The 20,971-nt window shown below is 33.0% G+C and overlaps 1 protein-coding gene across 2 annotated transcripts; it reads left to right on the top strand.

Moving 5' to 3' along the window:
* The first annotated feature begins 262 nt into the window (after nt 1-262).
* LOC113516542 (forkhead box protein F1-like) lies at nt 263-20,626 on the top strand. Of its 2 annotated transcripts, XM_052896560.1 has the most exons (3): nt 263-1,175; nt 14,015-14,105; nt 17,105-17,236. In XM_052896560.1, the coding sequence occupies exons 1-2, from the start codon at nt 278-280 to the stop codon at nt 14,071-14,073; spliced, it is 957 nt and encodes a 318-aa protein (XP_052752520.1). In that variant the 5' UTR covers nt 263-277; the 3' UTR covers nt 14,074-14,105; nt 17,105-17,236. The 2 variants fall into 2 exon arrangements, with proteins under 2 accessions (XP_052752520.1, XP_026756766.2); XM_026900965.3 differs by lacking the exon at nt 14,015-14,105 and having other exon boundaries at nt 17,105-20,626.
* The last annotated feature ends 345 nt before the right edge of the window (nt 20,627-20,971 follow it).

Genomic DNA, 20,971 nt, shown 5'->3' with positions numbered 1-20,971 from the left:
TTATTCCGCAACGTTGACATTATCTGTACACCGCAAAAGTTGTCCTAACCAATAGAAAACTAATGCATAATCGCTACCATACCACTATTATAATGGACTTTAATATAGCATAGCAGGCAGAAAGTATTTGTTTCAGATTCAGGTCAAATATTTACTGAATTACAACTTCGTAATCTTGAAATACACCTATCGAAGCCCACATCTAGTGTTCATCCCGAATTGCGATGAGAGGCATGGTGTACACATAATAAGTCCAGAACGCATTTGTATCTAATAAATGTATAGATACGGTACGGAGTGTCGGTTTGCCAATAAGCAAGAGAGTGGAGGCGGGCGTGGGTGTGAGTCGGCGGTGGCGGGGCGCTGGGCGGCGCGGGCATGGTGTCTTGGTGGGCGGCGCGCGCGCACTGTTGCCCGACACGCGAATCGACTCGCACGCGCACGTGCACGCATGAAGACCGAGGACCAAACCACTGAAGAGGCGGCGCGGCGCGCGCCTGCCACCAGGCGACAGGAAAAGCCACCTTACTCGTATATAGCATTAATCGTGATGGCTATCCGACACTCGCCAAATAAACGACTCACCCTCAGCGAAATATATACCTTTCTCCAACAACAGTTTCCATTTTTCCGAAGTTCCTATCAGGGCTGGAAAAACTCGGTGCGTCACAATTTGAGCCTGAACGAATGTTTCGTGAAGTTGCCGAAGGGCCTCGGGCGTCCGGGGAAGGGCCATTATTGGACAATCGACCCGTCATCGGAATTTATGTTCGAGGAAGGGTCTTCGAGACGACGACCTCGCGGGTTCCGTCGTAAGTGCCAGGCGCTGAAGCCCCAGTTCGGGGGTGGAGGATATTTGTATGGTGGTGGAGTGCCAGCGCTTCCGCCTTCTCAGCCGACGGGTTACGAGCTGGCTAGCGGTAGCAGCGCCGGCGGGAGCGGTAGCACGGCGATCGACTACGGAGCATGTGCTTACACGCACACCAGTTCGACGGGCCAGCAGCTGGCATATGGAAGCGAGTACTGCACATACGGATCTATGAGCGAACGCGAGTGGCCGCTCCCCTATAGTGGTGTGGAAGCTGGGTACCGGCCACCGCCTTCTTCGCCGCCCTCACATCATGACTTGCCTGATCTCATACCCAACTACCAGTATGCTGTTACTAATGACCATGGTAAGTTTTTTTTTATTATTATTATTATATAATGACTTATTTAATTTTTTTTTTAATAAGATATACGGTTTAGGTAGAATTATTTTGGTACGTACCTATTTTGTAGTAGTACTTCATTATTTTTATTAATTCTCGGTATCTTGTAAACATTGATAAGTAGTTTATAAGAATTTCTAATTTAGAAAATTGGCTAGGGTAATTATTGTGTTCCGAATAAGTTTATTTAATTTTAGCAACTACAATTAATAATGAACTTGCATATAGGTATGCAACTAAGCATATTGGACGATCGGATATGAGCGTATCCGATCGTTCTATATGCATAGTGGCACGTACCAGTTCATCAACGAAAGAATAAAAATAATCGGCTCTCAGCACTTTCAAAATCTAGAACAGTACACTCTTGTCGAAATAGTTAATAATTTTGCAGAAAATAAAAAAGTAATTTCCATGATGGATAAATAATGACATATTTCGTGAATTAAACTCTAGGTTATAGATCTTAAATTGCAAATATTCGAATTTACAACGCCAATTTAAGTCTCTACAGTTAGGTTTGGATTCGAAACAATCAGTTTTTGCTTTGTAAAAAAGTAGAAGCTAAGTATCTATCGATTTTAAGAATAATAATAATAATCGGTTTAAAATTCACGACATATTTGTGTAACATATATGATCACAAAAAAAAGACAGACAAATTTGGTACTACGTTTTGGAAACTTCAATTTGAAGCCTCAGCAGGAATGAAATCGATAATTCTTAGTGGTATCTGAAACAATTACCTATAAAGATTAGTAATGGGAACCAAATCCTGTGTTAGCCACTCGAGACCTGACAGTATTGCCGTTGACACCTTGAGTTTCTGGCTTGCGTCACGTCACTCAAGTGGTTTACTAAAAGTTAATAAAAACTACGTGATGAAAGGCCTATAAGTACTGTATGGTGTAGTACAATTACTTGTATTGTGACATTACTCTAAATAAAATATTGAATAAGCACTTATTAAGCACTTTTTCTACTAGCATTTATATTTATATATTTAACTTAGCTTTAAATATGAAAGATTTGATTGTAATGGATATGTTTAAAAACTACTCGATCTATTTTAAAAATTCTTTCACCAATAAAAAGCTAATTCAGCGAGTAGCATAGGCTGTATATTATATTATTTACAAAACATCTATTTACCTATTTTTTATTATCTATTTTTTAGTTATATAGCAATGTTCGAATTTTTGTTATACGGAAGAGTTTGCATAAACAAAAAGTTTTTTCAACTAGCTAATCTTTGGAACAATTACATTTATCGATTTAATAGTTCGTTTCGAGCGAAACCGCCGGGCAGAGTTAGTTATTTGCAAAGTGGATACGTACTTTTGCTTTGTCACATCGGGTGAATGAGAGAAAAAAATTACTTTCAGTTGGCGACATAAATACATACATATTTACCTACAAATAATTTGATGAAAAATTGAGAAATTCCCCCTTTTTAAAGTAATAATAATCTTTATTCATTTATCTTAAACATAGTTTAAAAATATGGGCTGGAGTCTCTTAGTGAGTAAAATACCTGTTAGGAAACTCCGCTCTTCCAGGGTTTCCTATAAACACCTATGTAAGTACATAAATAATTTTTATTTTATTATTAGTAATTTTTACATTTATAATCTTAATAGAAATTTTAAAGTCACTGTTTATACCAATCATAATACGATTTATTTCATATAATCCGCATAGTTTAATACCCATTTCTCTGATCGAGTAGATATAATTTTATCAGTGACTTATTGTGGAATATCTTCAAAATGAACCACATACACTAAATCGAATTATAATTCGTCTAAAAAAGTAAATAAAATATTCACTTTCGACTTCTTTTACGCTCTCTAACATAAAATTTCATATACATATAACCCAGATATAAAATTAGTTGTATTTACATATGTTATCTATATGTTACATACAACGCATAGTACGTTATAGGTAATGTAAAACATAGTTAAAATGTGCATCACATTTCTACTTCTGATGTTTTATGCAACCCTGGTGCAAAACATTCGCGGGATTGCATTGATGCAGTTAGGTTATTTGCTTTATTCAGTTGCGTTTATTTTATTACGATTTAGCAAAGCAAGTTCTTTATACTGTGATAATAGTACCTCCGATTGATGTTATCTATATCAAAAAGTATAAATTCTTATTTAAGTAGACCTATTGTTTTAACGGCCTTTTTTATCACCTTATCTAACTTGTCGTTGTGAGTTGCTCTAAGGCTTCTGGGGCAGCCTCTGTTGTTATCCATCAACCTATCTTTGCCAAGTAATTTAACTTTCATCCAACGTATAGGTACCAATCTCGAATAATATGCCACAAAACAGTACAGTAACCGTAAAGCAGTTATGTTTGTGTTGTCCATGGTACTGCTCATGTCTGAAGGCGACGGTGATCTTCTTTCCATTAGGAGGGCCGTCGACATGTTTGCCATTCTATGTTACTTAAAAAGTTATAATTACTATACTTTTAGCAGGTATAATTTAAATTTTGTTCAGTTTTTTACATTTGAAATTTAAAATTTGCAAAGTGATTTTATAAAATAAAGAAACTTATATGTAGAGTTACTTTTAATGATTACTCGTGTAATTTACAAAGCATATAAGATATATATATATATATATATATATATATATATATATATATATATATAAATCGATCGATAATATTATTTTTAAAGTGCTAATATAGCAAGGGTACAAGGCTTAGTAGGTACATTGTCAAAAAAATTTTGTAAAAGAGGACAATTTAAAACTAGTCTGTAGTGTAATTGATGGTAATTTGGTGGATTGTAAATCTGCAACGAAGTAGCAGGCGTTTATCATATATCATTTCTTCTTATGCCTTCTTCAGTCTATGGGGGAGGCTTATGTTCAGCAGTGGACATATAATAGCTGAGATGATGGTGATGATGATGATTTCTTCTTACTGGAAACAAAAGTACGAGTAATTTTTTACTTTTAGACTTTCGCATTGGTCGGCGTCGTATGGATTAAGGAAGGTCGCGATAATCTTGCTTAATTATTATAGTTTACCTAAATTACATTAATTCTTGTCTCTTATGTCAAGATATACTCGTATTTACTATAAAATACTGTGATATACGTTTTGGTCGTAGTATTTGCTACCACTATGCGCTACGAACGAACGCTACGAACATTCTACGAAAACGACTATAGTAGCAGGCTATTATCTACAACCTTCTGGAATCATTTATTCAATGTTTAATGCTGAGATTTTATTATAATTATATGACATGACCACAAAAATAAATATAACTAACTATGAATAATTAAAATAAACGTTAATCTTTAATCTATAAAAATGAACCGCTGAATGTGTTGCTAAGCGCATATCTCGAGAACAGTTGAACCGATTTCGCTAATTCTTTTTTTAGAATATTTCTTGAAGTACGAGAATAGTTCTTAAAAAATCTTTGAAAAGTCTAAAAGCAACAAGTTTCTATACTCCCATACAAACTATTCGTAATAATACTTAAAAGTCAATTTGCACTTTAATGCCATACCATAAAGTTCAAGTATTAGTGGAGAGGTTCTGTGAAGGCAAAACAATTGAGTGACGTGGCACGGCGTGTTTTATAATTTTTATATTTTGACATAATATAATTGTTGACTTATTAACTTTCTTTTTTCTTTTTTTATTTTCGATCGACCAAAATTCACGGGGTCAATTAGTAGTATCACTACGTAGTATAAAACAAAGTCGCTGTCGCTGTCTTGACGAAGTGATTTTAAGCAGTATTATTACAGCATTTTTACAGCATTATTTTTTTATCAAATTAATTACCTCAATTTAATAGAGATCAATATGGCCCTTTACAGCAAATAATTTAATTGAATATTTCTGAAGATATTACAGATTTAAAATGCAGGCAGATAGTAGCATTCTGTAGTAGGTAGGTATATTTAGTATCAGCATTGCACCCGTGCAAAGCCGGGGTGGGCCGCTAGTTATAAACGTAAAAGTGAGTTTGTTTGTTACCTCTCAGTGGCTTAAGTTGGTAACCAATTACTGTAAAATTTGGTATACATGTACCATACGGGATGAAGAAGGACATAGGCAATTTTTTACTTTTTATTCAGGTTAGTAAAGATATTCTAGTTAAGCGAACGAAATACGGGTAAAAGCTAGTACAAAATCTTACTAATATAATAAAATTGCAACAAGATGGTGTCTGTACGTGAAAGATATTTATAAAAATGGATATTAGGGTTTTGAATAAGAGCACATAATCAAAATAATAATTTTTAAAAAATTTTTTGTCTATCAGTATGTTTGTTAACAAGTGGTCAATTTTATTAATTTTCTATCCACGCTTATAAAAGCCAGTACTAAAAAAACCGTCCAGCAATATTAATTTTGAGTTATTTTATATAAAATTTACGTTAAATAATAATCGACTAGAGTGGGTCTATAAGCTTGAATTTTCACGATATACTGATATGATTTCATGGATTTCTCTAAATTATTTAATGGGAACAAAAGATATTAATAGATAGTAGGTATATAATTATTTAAATAAAATAAAAAAAAAGCGTGAACAAAAATAATAGTAGCTTGTATTTTCATTTTATGTATCATCGTCGTCAGCCGATAACTGTCCATGGCTGAACATAAATAAGTCTTCCCCATAAGGAGTTTTACTAGTAGTTGTCACGCTTGGCAGGCGGTTTGGCAATCGCAGTTTGCAGCAGGATTTGACGATGTGTTAAGAAGGACGTTGCTACCCATCCCTCGCTCAATAAGTTTCTTTAGTCGCCTTTTACGACACCCACGATAAAGTAAGGGACGGCCCACTCTATGCCGGGACCATATGGCGAATTTTATTAATATTAATTATAAAATTTAAAATGTGTCGAAAGTATCAAAAATATAAAAAAAAATATATACATGATCTCCTCTTTTTGAAAAGGCTTAATAAAACGGTACTAAAATCGCAATAAACTTGCAAGTATACGTTGCTGAGATCGGTATTGCATGTATTGGTGATACCAGGGGCGCATAAATTTCAGGCAACTGGAAATACCTAGTAAATACGTAATAGATTTGACGTCATAACTTTTATGACGTCAAATCTACTAGGTATTTAATTTCAACCGTAAAAGAGAATGCCAGGACTGCAGGTACATGAATTTATGATTTTAACGTATCACCGCGCAGCATGTCTCTTGTTATCTATTTTATTTTTCTTCAATAACGTCACTTGCATAAATTAGAAGTAGGTTAAAAAAAACATTTATTACTAACAACAAAATATACAACATGAATATTAAAGGAGACAATAATGCACTACTAAATTCAATTCTGAAACACCGTCATGCGATGCCACTTTAATACTCGTATTATATGTAAGTCCGCGTAGCCGGTGTCTACACGAACGTAGAGGCCTATCGTGCTTATTTCTGTTTATAAGATTTCTTAATACATTACCTCTTTTCACTCAAAATAATATTTTGTATTAACATTATTATTTTAAATAAAAAAAATATTTCATACTATGTCAGTAATGTCGTTTATATGAACTTTCGGTTATACCATGAGATGATTATTAGAATTAGAAATAATTTGTTTGCTAGAATAAGATACTTTTTTATAGGTCAAAAGAAAATTCTGCCACAATGTAGGCGTGCAAATATTAAAACATATTATACAAAAAAATAAAAATAATAAACTCATCGCAACTACACATACATATTGCAATAATATTTAGATTATACGATGTTCCTAACTAGCATAGATTAGAAATTACCAAAAAATCTCACATAACCACAATGGTAGCCCAAAATAAGAAATTTTGAATTGCTTAATTACATTTACTCGTAGACAACGTTATATAAGAGAGTGTATTATATGAGAGACGTATTGTATACTTATACATTTATAAACAAGGTAATTTTATTTCGTATTTATGATTAAGTACGAAGCAATCCTCGGCTTGTGAGTTCTACTCTCTCCTAATTTTTTATATTTAAAATAATTATTATTCACACTGTGTTAGTGATTTCTTTCATGAGCACTTTATTTTATTACTCCATAGATGAAAATATTCTATAGAACGTATAGGTTTTTTTTTTATATTAGCCTTTAACTGACCGCTGCTTAGCAGGCGGATTGGCAACCGCAGTTAGGCATTTAGTAATGTTCTTTGATGATGTTTTAAGAAGGACGCTATTGCCCATCGTTCTCTTAGTCGTTTCTTACAACTCCCACTGGAAAGGAATGAGCGGTTCATTCTATATCGGAACCATACGGCAAGATAGGATAACACTGGAATGTATTCACATGGTATATTTAAAGTTCACATAGAGAAAATTTAATAAAATCAATTTTTTTCCTTTATATTTGGCGTAAATACAGTGACATCACTATTTGTGGAAAATTTAATTAAAACGTAACATTTACATAGTTTCACTAGTGATGTTATTTTAGTCTGTAGTTTCTATAGATTATTACACTTTCCTGCGACGGAATGTCTGTAAATGAACAAAACATTAATATTTACATATTACGTAAATACTAGTAAATTAAATATGTAGGTTATTTTTTATGCCTTGCTAGTAGTATTAAGATACGGAAATCGCAGTTGAATTTACGTTCTATTAGGGATTATTTAAAGTCTGGCTTGGACCCTATTGTTTATTTCTGGTCTACATAATTTTCAAAATATTGCCAAAAGAAGCGAAATCAATAAGCTTAATATTTTCTGTCTCTAATTCTGAATCGATTTTAACTTTTATGCTTCACTAGTGATTCATCCTGGCTTCTCACTGGTGGTTAGAAAGATAAAATAGTTGGTATTTTACATATAAGTATAATACATATAAGTAACCCAGCAGAGTGAGATCCTGGTGACCTGGTGGTAATACAGATATTCTTATACCTAACTCAGGCTCTTACAATTATGTTTATAATTTAATTACTTTAATATAAGCATGTCTCATTGTATTTCACTGGGATGAATTGTGAACAGAAATAAATCTATTAGCTTCAATAGGTATTTTTTTTTTATATTCTGTGTAACTTTTTTGTAATTTTCGTAAATAATTTTAAGATTTTTTTTTAATAAGATATAGCTTGTGTTACTCATTGATAATGTATTTTTTCACAGGTGAATTTTTTTTAATATCAGTTTAATAGTATTTGATTTAATTCAACAATGTTTATAAAACAAAGGATTAAACCTTTCTTGTTTATGATATTAGTATAGATAATAGTTGAGAATTGACGCGATCATTTAGAATAACACAATTCTTGTTGCAATCAATAGAGGTCTCAATACGAGTAATGATTGAATATGCTGTTTTTCTTTGAGGAGCAGAAGCTGCTTGTTGCGGAGCAAAATATACTTGTTAAACACATTCCAGGTATTAAAATATTTTTAATATTTGTAAAAAAAGTAGAAACTTCAAACTTCAAATTACTTTTTTGTTACTCCAATACGATCATTTTGTCAAAGATGCAACCATTTGAAAAATTACCGAAAATTTAGATTATTTTTTGGATCCTTTAATTTTTTCCACTAGTGTATATATACATATATGTATCGGGATTTTATAAATTTAGTATGTTTATCCTTTCCGATAATAGTTTCGACTTCATCTAGAAGTCTTCTTTAGGGTGAGTAAGGTGCTTTACGTTGCAGCGTTTCGCTTTGTCTTAAATAGTTTTACTGGTCAAAAATGGTACCGCAGACAATAAAATATATCTTATACTTACTGAAAATTTATTTTTCAAATCGAACAATTCGACGAATCTACATATATGTATATTAATTGTTGATCAGGAAGAAAATATTGAGCTGGTCATTTCACTTATCCCCATTTTGTAAGTTTAAATAACTCGCAAATGCCTGAAAAGCCGTGGCAATAGTCTAGAGAGATAATAAATAGTGATCGGCGAGCAGGGCCGGATAATCCGATTTTATGGCCGCCCATGTGCGTGTGCGCAACGCGTTTCTGAGAAGCTCGAACACTCCCTCACGACGTCGTAAAACCTGCGGTAACATGTGCAATGGCAGCGCCTGCAACGGCCCAGTGTTCATTTGTGATGCCTCACACTATTCAAAAGGTGGGCCGCGAAACAAGCTGACTTCCGACATTTGAATGCGTTTTTCACAAGCCTTCTCTTTTTTATAAGACAAATCAGTCCTTCTAGCATTATGGACGTAAATATAATCATTGCTAAATAACTATAATGATCTTAGTATCTTATGCATTACCATTCTTCAGGACTATAGAGTTACGTTTGTGTACATGTTTTTTTCGTTGTTATACACTACCCATAAACATAAATGGACATATTTGACGCCCAGTACCTCAGTTTATTAAAATAAATAAAGCTATAAGAAGAGCTAGAATATGCAATTCTATTGACACTTCAAACCTAAATACAGTCATAAGACACATTTGTTTCGCTGCAGAAACACTAGTAGGACACAAGTATCTGTTTAGTGACAATAGTGAATATAGTCAAACAAGCAAATAACTGATTCTCATCTGTATAAGAAATGTTTCGCCTGCTACTTCGTACGCGTGGTTTACAGAAGTAGAAAAGCGACGAAATAGATCTAAACAGCTCCATGCATATGTGATCCAATTTGATGTAGTAGATTTTACGCGATGTCAGAACAAATACATACATAGATAGTTAGACTGACAAAATTTCTAAAACTTATTGTTTTGGTTTCTATCGCCTTCATTAAGACCCCTCATATTAGTTTTGTTAAAAAAAAATAGATAAGTAACAAATATTTTTTACATATTGATAAATATAAATAAATAAATATAAATATATACGGACAAATCACACAGATTGATTTTTAATACGAAGGATATTTAGAAACATTAAAACTAAGTACTTGTATATGCTTATTTTCCGCTAATCGCTACTCTCCTATTACCTCTTTGATGGCTCCGTGTTACAATTGTACTGAACTGTTGGTGCGGGATAAGCATTTGTTTTGCAGTCATTTGAATACGATAGTTTACACGAAATTATTTCGCGGTACATAAATATCATTGACGGGATCACATAACATTATTATGCATTCACTTATAGTAACTAAAATATCTGTAGATAAATAGATGTACCTCGATATCTATTGTGACAATGTGAGGAAGTAAATAATAACATATTCATAGTAACCACTCGATCCACTGCTGAGCAAAGACTTGTTTCAACTGCTTCCCAGTATTGGCTGTTATTCATTTATACAAGAAATCAATCGATGTTTCTGTGAATGCAATCAAGCTGGTCCTTCTTTTGCAGACGTAGTTCGTAGCTATCTTTTTTTAGATTTCGAGGTGCAAGATACGTGTTGATTCATCATCATCACCATTAAATCAGCCGTTAACTATTCCCTGAGAACATAAGTTTCTCCTATAAGGGGAATTTTACCAGTAGTTGCCACGTTTACCTACCAGGTGGATTGGCAAATACAGTTAGGCTATTGGTGATGAGAGAGACGCTGCTGCCAATCACACGACTTAAGGTTCTCTTAGTCGCCTCTTACTACACCTACAGGAACGGAAGGGATGGCCCAATCTACGCTAGGACCACGCGACCAACAAATTTCTGTCTTTCTTAAGATTCTTCGTTTGGTTTACTTTAATGATACTGCTTTTTGTGCTACATTTATAATTTTTTAAAGGTAGTTCAAGTTTTTAATGCAAGTTAACGATATTTCGCGAATTTATTCAATTGTTACATGTTTTAAGATTAAGAGTTTAAAATTCGTATATTTTTGTTGTTGATCATCATGTTTTATTCTATCTGATATAGGCTGTTGACTTGTTGCGATATACATAGGTAACAAATATGTATATTTTGGTATAATGGTTGAAGATGACACCAGATGTAAATGCAGTGATACCACTCAAAACTGATATACTGAGGTTGGTAGCGTTGCTAAAATTTCAAGTGCGAGGACAAATCTGTTAGTCGGTTTATGAATTTCAATCGGACTGATACCCCTTTCTTACCGCGGAGCCTTCGTCTCACACACTCAAGTAACGTATACCGTCTCCGCCGGCGGGGACGAAAATACCCACCACACCGTTCGCGTATAATCGGGTACCTACTTAAGCGCATCTCATCCACACCTCCCCCCTCAAACTTGACCGACCCTTCGTCTCTCGACAAGGGTCGAAGTTTGGCGGTCTAACCTGAAGTCCGAGCCGCTCTGGCGCCTTTGGGCGTACGCCGCATCGGGAATAGACTGTTGCTTCCTTCTTGCGCGACATTTGCTCCTTTGAAGTGACATCGACACTCACCCCTGCACGCGTTTACTGAAGCAGTAAAAGTGATTCTATGACCAACAGCATTATCAGCTCGAAAAAAAAAACCGATGTCGGTAGCAAGGTACTGCGTTTGAATGAAATTGAAATTTTGCAATTTACGCCTACAGTCAGTGGCATTTCTTTTGTTATCTATACCTGGTACTGCAATTAGGAAGCTATTAGTATTAAGTTAGTATGTAAAATGGTGGGTACGGTTCTTAAAACGGGCAATGCATAGAGGATGACTTGGATTCCTTATTACATTCTGTGATGCCCACGGCAGCATGTACCGAGGTCTAAGCGAAGGTTACATTTTTATAGGGTTCTGTTAATTTCATAATCCTAGCAGATAGTAGGTACGAAAAAGGTAGCCAAAGTTAAAGGAGAGGAGTTCTTGAGAAATACCATAAAAATGATTAATTATACATGAGGTTGTTCAAGTCTATATACGATAATAACTGAGTTTTATCAGACGAACGAGTATTAGCAGGCAAGCTATTCCCTGGAGTTAATAAAAAAAAGATTATTTTAACACGTCCAGAAAGTTTACTATGCGTCACATTAAAAATGTATTCAGCGAAATGTCTGTTCTTAGTCCTTGAGCATGACGGTTGATAGTCATTTCTAAAACATTTCTGCTACTTTCTTCCATTTGAATGTCGAAAATATATTATAGTCTATATTTAAATACTTGTATCGCAGTGTAAATTTTTCGATACCTATGTATATTTCCATCGTTATGTTGTCGTGAAATATCCAGAATCTGTACAACGTATCTCCAAAAAGCTCTTAAACAAAAATATAAGCGAGTAACGGCACGAAAGCATGATGTATTTCAGTTTACGTACAGATAATGGTGTGTTAGTGCGTACGCTATAACGGCGTGCGCGTGCGCACCCGCGGCCCGCGCTCCATGCTCCCCGGGAACTCTACGCTCTAGGTATGATATGTTTACATGAACGCCCGTTTGTTCATAGCGTTTGATCTTTATAAATGCAATAGGTATTTTCAGGAATATCGCCGACGGAACTTCACGTTCGCTTTAATAAAAAAATGGAGAATGATTTTTAAGAACGACAACCTTGATGCTGTGTTTATTCTTGGCTATAGGTGCTCCGTTTATGAACATTTTCCAAGTTAACTGACGTCTGTTTGATTTTTTTTTCAATCCAGTCAAGAATGCACCGGTTATTTTTGGTAGATGCTGATCCGTTGTGCTTTCAAAAATCTTTGCATACGCCGTATACTTAGTAACGTCATAAATCATAAACCCCTGTTTTATTCGGACCACATAAATTGAACAATAAAACACCATATCCGCTTAAAAATATGCGTAATATATTTTATTTAATAAAATACTAGCTTTTACCCACGACTTCGTTCGAGCAACCAAGGTATGTTCATTGACTGGGAAAAAAGGAATCTATAACCGTATCTTATCAATATCTATACCAAACTCCATCAGAATCGATTCAGCGGTTTAGACGTGAAAACGTAACAAACAAACAATATCACTTTTACATTTATAATATTAGTTAAGGACATACACAGCTATATTAAAAATGCATTCGTAGTTTTGTACACTAATATGCATAAAATATTTATAGTTATTATACATACAGATATTTCATATACAATTAATATACAAAACATTATACTCATTTTCACCTAACCATCTCCACATAGATAACCTACATTATATTTAACTAATTCTGTTCGTACAGTTCCCAAAAATATTCTTGTGATAAAGTTCAATTTTTTCAATAATGCATTAACTTTTAGTGTAATGCATTTACTATTAGATCGGTAACTGAAACATCGACACCGATATAGAAACTGAACTGTTTTAAACTAGTTATAGATAGCCGTAGTAATTGACACTGGGTTCGGTGCAATCGATGTGTGCGGTCCGCATGCGGTAAATTTGTAGGATTTAATAAGAAAAAAAAAAAACTTCGTTATACCGTTTTAAGAAAAAAAAAATACTGGTAAAAAACCTAACGCAATTTACATATCAGTGTCTTGGCCGGAACAGGCCAGAAAAAACTTCACCCTTTCAGATACCAACTTGACCCTTGTTTGCTTAACTTTTTTCAAGATATCCCAGTTTGCATGATAAAAAATGTGTGACCTTTTAGTAGGCATATATATATATATATATATATATCGTTTTTGTTGTGTAGACTTTTTATAAAAAGTTAATAAAAATAAAACTTTTGTAAACTTTAAATTTTTTATTTTCAAAACTACCATCCATATAGTGGTTTTTATCATTTGCTGATAACGTGTATTGGATAGATATTTATTTTCAAATTTAAAAGGGATTCATGAATTCCAACATTATATTTAGAAAAAGATACACCCTTTTCGCGAAGTAGATATATATTTTCGTCTTTTTAATAATTTAAGAATACCTATCATTGACAGTTGGCAAATATTTTGGATTTTGGTTTTATGAGATTAAATATTTATCTAATTTGCTTCGTTTAGGGAGGACCGAAGGCGCAATACCAGACTATCATCGTTCATTTATGCCTTTTGTGAGTTGAGAACAGGGCGTTCATCACTACCTGAAGACCAGGTATTAAATTTCAATAGTTGGAAGCCTACCGCGAATTGAAATGTTCTCATTTCCTTTCAAAGCATATCTATTTTGTTAAAGAGGCTATTATGCGACTTGTTACAATTTTTAAACGTTTCATTGCATTTTAAATATATAATAATTGTCAATAAAAATACAGTATTATTGTATTTTTTATTGATAATTATTATACATACTGTATTCAAGGCATTGATACCTTAAAATGGTTAAGTTTATGTTCTCTTTTTTTTATTATATTGAACGTCGTATTGCGTCCTCGTGAATCCTTAATGCCACATTTACCATCCCACCCACCGTTTCATTTAAATAACTTAATTAAGCAGTAAAAAGTTCCAAATCACCATTTTATTTTATTAAATACACATAGACATCGTAAATTAATATTATTAGGTAAACAGTACCGCACAGTTAACAAATATAAAAACCAGTGATACATATTTACTGCCGCAGTCACATAAAAATGTGTTCATAACGAAACGCACCGCAAATTTCCGGCATTCAGGATTCACAGTCGCTGGTTCGTGTATAATAATTATTGTGTGTTTAATACCTAATAAATTTGCTGTGCGATTTGTGCGAATTCCAATTATATTTGTATCCCCAATGTGTGACAGGCAGCTGGGTGAGTAGCGTCATAGACCTGAACCACTTAAATACCAATCAATATGTAGTTGAATGGTTAAAGTAAATGTAATTTGGTAACGGCACCGCTGCGCCGGCGCATGTCTCTCGTCGCCACCCAACTTGAGAGCAATTTATTCCATCGACGGCGAGCCGTACGCGTGATCTACGATCTCTGGGAAGTGATGACAAGCGCAAGAGTACGGCTTATGAAACGCGTACGGAGAGTTCACAGACACCAGGGTATTTTTATTTTGTACTCTATTAGACAGACATCAAGATTTCTCTGTGAACGCCTAAATGCTTACCGGCTTACCTATGTATATAAGTATTTTAATAGGTATTCTCAAGTGCATGTATCCAACTGATAAAATATCTCGATTTCAATCTCGGTTTTGCACGTAGTCAATAGAATATCACCGACTCCTATACAGAGGATTATAATATAATAATAATACATTATTCATATATATTAAATATGGATAGGTACTAAATTATTTAACGTTGGATAGCAGAGATTAAACTAAAAACAACCATATGTTCACTGTTATCTTCACCATCGTATGCACTAAGTATGTACATCAGAAGAAGCGCGAAAATACAAACATCGAGTGTATCTAGCACGGTAACATGTGTTAAATTCTTAGAAAATAGAAACTGGCAACAGGATTTTATTCCTAAAACCGCCCGAATGGGAGCATTTGTGAGATTTGTTTAAATTAAAGCGATTAGGTACCAGAGCGTGCATGTGGCCGACAACAGACAGTCAGCAGGCGAGTAGATCGATGGGAACTAGCGTGCAATTATAGCCTAACAAATTCCAATTTTATCTGGAACGAGTAGCCAGATACTCAGTGTACTCGGATACCTATATTATTTTATATGCTAGTTAAATACGAATGTACAGCGAATTATCGATTCCCTTAACAGCATGTACTATTGATATTTCTTCTACCTTATACATGTAGGTAGGTATTTTATTTTTATTGTATACAAGCGACCCGCCCCTGATTCGCACGGGTGCAATATTTGTTTGTGTAACTTTTAAACTGTTCACACACATTTTAATATAAGGCTGGTATTTTGGCGTGTGTGATAGTACTGCTTTAATATTCTCTAAGATTTTAAAAAGAACGGCCTGTTTAGCAAATTGATGTGCGCATTTTTTTTTATTTTATATTTTTTTTTACTTTACTTTAAAAGAGAAACATACAATACCTGAGACATAAAAAATAGTATAGACAACCATAACATAAATCAGTAAAATGCATGTTTATATAGTTCCTTCTGCGCCCTTCATCTCCGTGCATCGCCTAGTATTCTTACACGGCTAACGCCAGCAACAATACAATAAATTTACTGGCTTATTTTTTTTATTTCGCTTTAACTTCTGATCAACTGCATCAATTAACTTGTTGTAAAAAGTAATTTTACTCTCCATGAAATTCCATTTTGATTTGTTTTTATAAGAATTTGTAAAGTATATGTCAAATCTGTTAGCAAACTTAATGTTGTAAAATTTATTTCACTTTTAACATAAAAGTTATTTTTAGGCTGAGATGTTAAACATAGATATATGGTGTCGCGGGCTTTTTTTTTATAAAGCTAAAAATAACCAATATTTTTGCTTATAGATTTTATTTCTTTATATCAAATCATTCAGATAGCACGCGCTATATTATACAATTTTTACCGACTTCAATTATATTTATTGTGATTAATTATTGAAAACATATATTTACTAAAATAAAAAGTAGTTCATAGTACTCAGAAATAATATACCTTAACAACGAAACATTGAAAGAATTTTCAAAATCACGTTTGTAGTACCGGAGATTACTCCGAACTTCAAAACTCACAAATTTACCTCTTTATAACATTGGTATAGAAGTATAGATAAGCGTAGCATGACATGCACCCCGTTCTATAAACGACGAGGGTACTATAGTGCGACAATTAGGTCTATCTCAGAGATAGTTAGGGTATTTAGGGGTAAAGAAAAAGTTTATGAAAATGAACAACCTTTGTTTTATAACTTTCATACAAGCTTACTCGTCAGTTGACTCGTACAATATGTAAGGAATTTGTTTAAAATTTAGGACAAAAATTGTTTCTTTTCATGAATGGAATGACTGTCTAAAAAGTTTTAATTTATATTATTTCTACGCGGTGCGATAAATTATCATTTCATAATCCTTTATTACTTACGATGTGTCTAGGCTTTTGTTTCGTTGCTTTTAGTTATCTTTGATTATCATGTTTAAATACTTAGGTGTGGTACATAAAAGCAATACGAATTCAAATGTACCTAACTAATATATACAAAATTAAACCTATTTTCCTATTATTTTTTCCAGGTACAACGCCTATGTTTGCGGGTATGCGTGGCGTCCACGGCCAGATGCTCTCTGGAAGTACCTTGGGGGGATCCTCTATCAGTGGCCTAGGAAGCTTTGGACTATCCTCATCACTCTCCACCCTGCCTCCAGAACGTAAGGTGTACACCACGCCGCCACCGACGCCTTTGCCGACGTTGCCTTCACCGGCGTCCCTTACAACCACGCCTGCACCACCAGCTACCACGTCTGCGTCAGTTCACAGTTATTATGAACATATGAAATATTAGGAACCTAAGGTATCTCACACAATGCGTATAGCTCCGTTGACGGACCGCAACGGACCGCTCGCCCTCGGCGCCTGTTCCGTCCTCTTCGCCTCCGTCAACTTTTTTTTGTGTACGTTTATATCACCGTATTTGGTTGAAAATGTTTTAAAAAGCATAAATCTGCATTCAAATATTTTTAACACAAAAAATTTACTTGTCGACATTTCGATCGAAGATTTGCAGAGACAGACGTAAAGTCGGATTAAGCGGACCGATTATTGATTATTAGAATTTAGTTCTAATGAACTATTCGGTCTTTGCATCGCTTGTAGTAGAAAGTATAATGTTGAAAAAAATCTTTTTACGGTGATAATATTTTACTCCAACTAAATTAGTTTAGTATTAAGTGAAATATAGCTACGTCAGATCTTCATCAGGTTCCTAAATTGACCTATACTTTGGTACATTTTATTAACAGTTACAAAGACCGCTTTAAGTTGGTTTTATTTTTTACGGTTATAAAAAAAAAACTCTTAAAAATAGGAAAGTCCTGTATAAGGGTTGAAATGTATTAGATAAAATGTTAGATTAATTCACAAATGATGGTAGAATTAATCGTGTCTTTTGCAGTCAAGTAATCAAGAATAGCTTGGTGGTTAATAATAGGATTCTAAAACAATTCCTACTTATTTAAATGATATAATTTCCCATTCAAGTTCTTGAAATAGATAACTTGGTAATTTCATAAATTTATTACTTATTATTACTGAACATACGTCTCCTGCAAAGTTATCTAAGCTGATCAATGATATGCTTAAAAAAAGTTAATTACATACTTCTTCAAAAAAATATTGGCTCTGTTCACATATTTATCTTCGGGTTTGCGCAATTAGTTTAGGACTCGATAAGACCTCCTATAAACCGCGTTTGAAAGCAGTCAAGTAGTATCTAAGACAAATATGTGAATAAATCAATTATAAATAAAAGTTAGTGTGAAAATAGGTATTGGTTATTCGATAGTAACATGTTTGTTTATTCTAATAATCCTGTAATAGAATATAAACAAATCATATGAAGAGACCCATATTATAAAGTCTTATAGAAAACTGTCAATTAGATTTAAGTATTCTTTTCTTTTTAAGATATTCATTTTTATTCTCCTGATATTTTGAATTTCGACGATGCTGCATGCTAACCTTATTTGGGATTCAGGACATTTTTCTTAATAAATTCATAAATTACATACAGGTAATAAGTGCCAGTTTCAAATTTGTTGTACTTTATATTTAATTAGAAATGCAATGTGTGTTTCTGTACATCGTTATGTCTGCTGGATTCCAAACAGAACTTTAGATTACCTGCTTCTGCATTATATTTTAGATACATTGACAATTTTGTATAGAAATCTTAATTGCAACTCTAGCGAATCCATAGACAAAATATAACATACTTAGAGGAGCATTTCGACAATGAAGATTTCCATTTAATTAAAAATATATATCAAAGAACTATTAATGTGGAATGACGCATTTTGCACATTGTGATAATTAACGAGTGTTATCGCGTTTTTATGTTACTTCATTTATTATAAGTGTTTTTTATTATTACCTTTATAATGTAAGGCTTTATGGAACTTAAATATTTGTGTTTTAGTTCAACAACAATTTTACAATTTTAAATAACATTAAAAAAATATTCTGTAAGTTCACTATCAACTATAAATTCTGTTAAATTAATTCTAATCGTATTTCGTAAACGAGGGGCTAAAATCTCGTTTACCTACGGCGGGATTTTAAGATTTATTTTTTCGATGAAGTAATTTGAATTTTTAAAGTATTTAACCCTTAAAATAGCAACAAGACAGTATTTAGTAGAAAACCATCTATATTTTTTAATTACTTTGATTTAAAATTAATTGAAAAGGTAGCTGTTGCTTATATGAAAAACTTAATTAATTGCTAGTGAAAGGACAACTATTTCATATAGGTAGGTTCTTATAAATTAAAATATAAGATTATAGTACTATAAAATATAATGGTATATGCAAATACATGCCAACATATGTTAGTATGTGAAGCTTTATATTTTTAATTGCTTTCGACCCTCTATAACTTAGAAAAAATTGTTCTGTTACATTGATAGATAACATTTTTAAAAAGATACAAATTACGATTTGAACATACAGTAAGCTTTTTGATAGTTTGATATAAATTATCAAATTTTTTTGCTGGTAACTGAAAATTTGTTAAAATAGTGCGAAAATCCGCATGCATAGGTATATCAATTTTAATATGTATATTGTTAATAAATATCATGAAGTAGGTAAAAATTTCTGTATTTTATTGGATTAAGTACCTAACTACATAATTAGGTGCAAGCGAAAGAATGTACCCTGGATATCAGTCCAGCAAAAGTATTATAATTATATAAGTTTTTTTCTTTCATTCTATTTGAAATAAGAAATAAGCTGAAAGCTCATCTGATCGACAACCGTCGCTTATAGATTTGAGACCACTACGAACATCGACACTGACGATGACCATGGTCCATACCCCTCATGCATTGCCAATTAGAATATAGTTACATACTAAAAACTACAACTATAGATATCTATCTGGTGAATATTATTCTATCTATGTACAAAATTATGTTCACGTCAGTGATGTTTTAGGGACGTATAGGCCGAGAGAGAGAATTATTTTGTGATTCAGTATCTATAATATTTACCTTCTATTTTATAAGAAAAAATTATTAGCAAATATGAAAATAATACTTACCCATTTTATTGTAACTCCGAACAATACAGGAATGAAACGAAATCATGAATATCTTTTCAATGGAAAGTTCAGTCGGAGAAATTGAAGATTTTTGTGTAAAGAAACATATACATAGGTCGAAAAATATCAAAAAATGTTGAGTTTCCTACAGCTATCCGTCTAATTTGACAGCATGACATACTGTATTAGTGTGGATTTTAATCTTTTTGGATGTTTTACGACCTATATTTTTTTAGGAAAAACGGTTAATTTTATTGGTAGAGACGATTCAACTTAATGATTTCAGTTTTACCCTGTAAATTATACTTATTATTGATTAGGTTAAACATTACTAGATACTTAGTAGACACAAATAATTTCTTATTGAAATGATATTATAAAAAGGTATCTCAAAATTTTATTAAGATATAGTCGATACTTCAATTACGATTTATTTTTGTTTAGATTTTAAACATTACTTACTTTGTAAGCTGTTTTAAATAAATTATCTTTTATTTACTGCCATCTTTTATTATAATTTATCAACTTATTTTAATAATAATAAAATTACACTGAAAAATTAACTATTACATATGTATATTTTTATATTGTACCTGAGGAAAAATAGTAAGTATCACATATTGATAATAGTACTACTGAAATTACATACTATACTACGTATAATATATAATTTCTACGTCCACGGTACCTCTCATGCGTTGCCATTCCAGAAGATTAGAATATTTTTTAATGGATGTGAATGAAATGGTAACTCCACTTGCGCGTAACGGCATCAGTCCCGGATCTAGAGGAGACAAGCCGGGGGCATGTCTCGGCAGCAAATTCGGAGAGCGGCAAATTCA

This window comes from Galleria mellonella, unplaced genomic scaffold (genome assembly GCF_026898425.1).
Source record: "Galleria mellonella isolate WM207_F2 unplaced genomic scaffold, CSIRO_AGI_GalMel_v1 utg33, whole genome shotgun sequence".
In the NCBI taxonomy this organism is placed as follows: Eukaryota; Metazoa; Arthropoda; class Insecta; order Lepidoptera; family Pyralidae; genus Galleria; species Galleria mellonella.
Note: the sequence above shows the minus strand (reverse complement) of the source record. Positions and strands in the feature narration are given on the sequence as shown.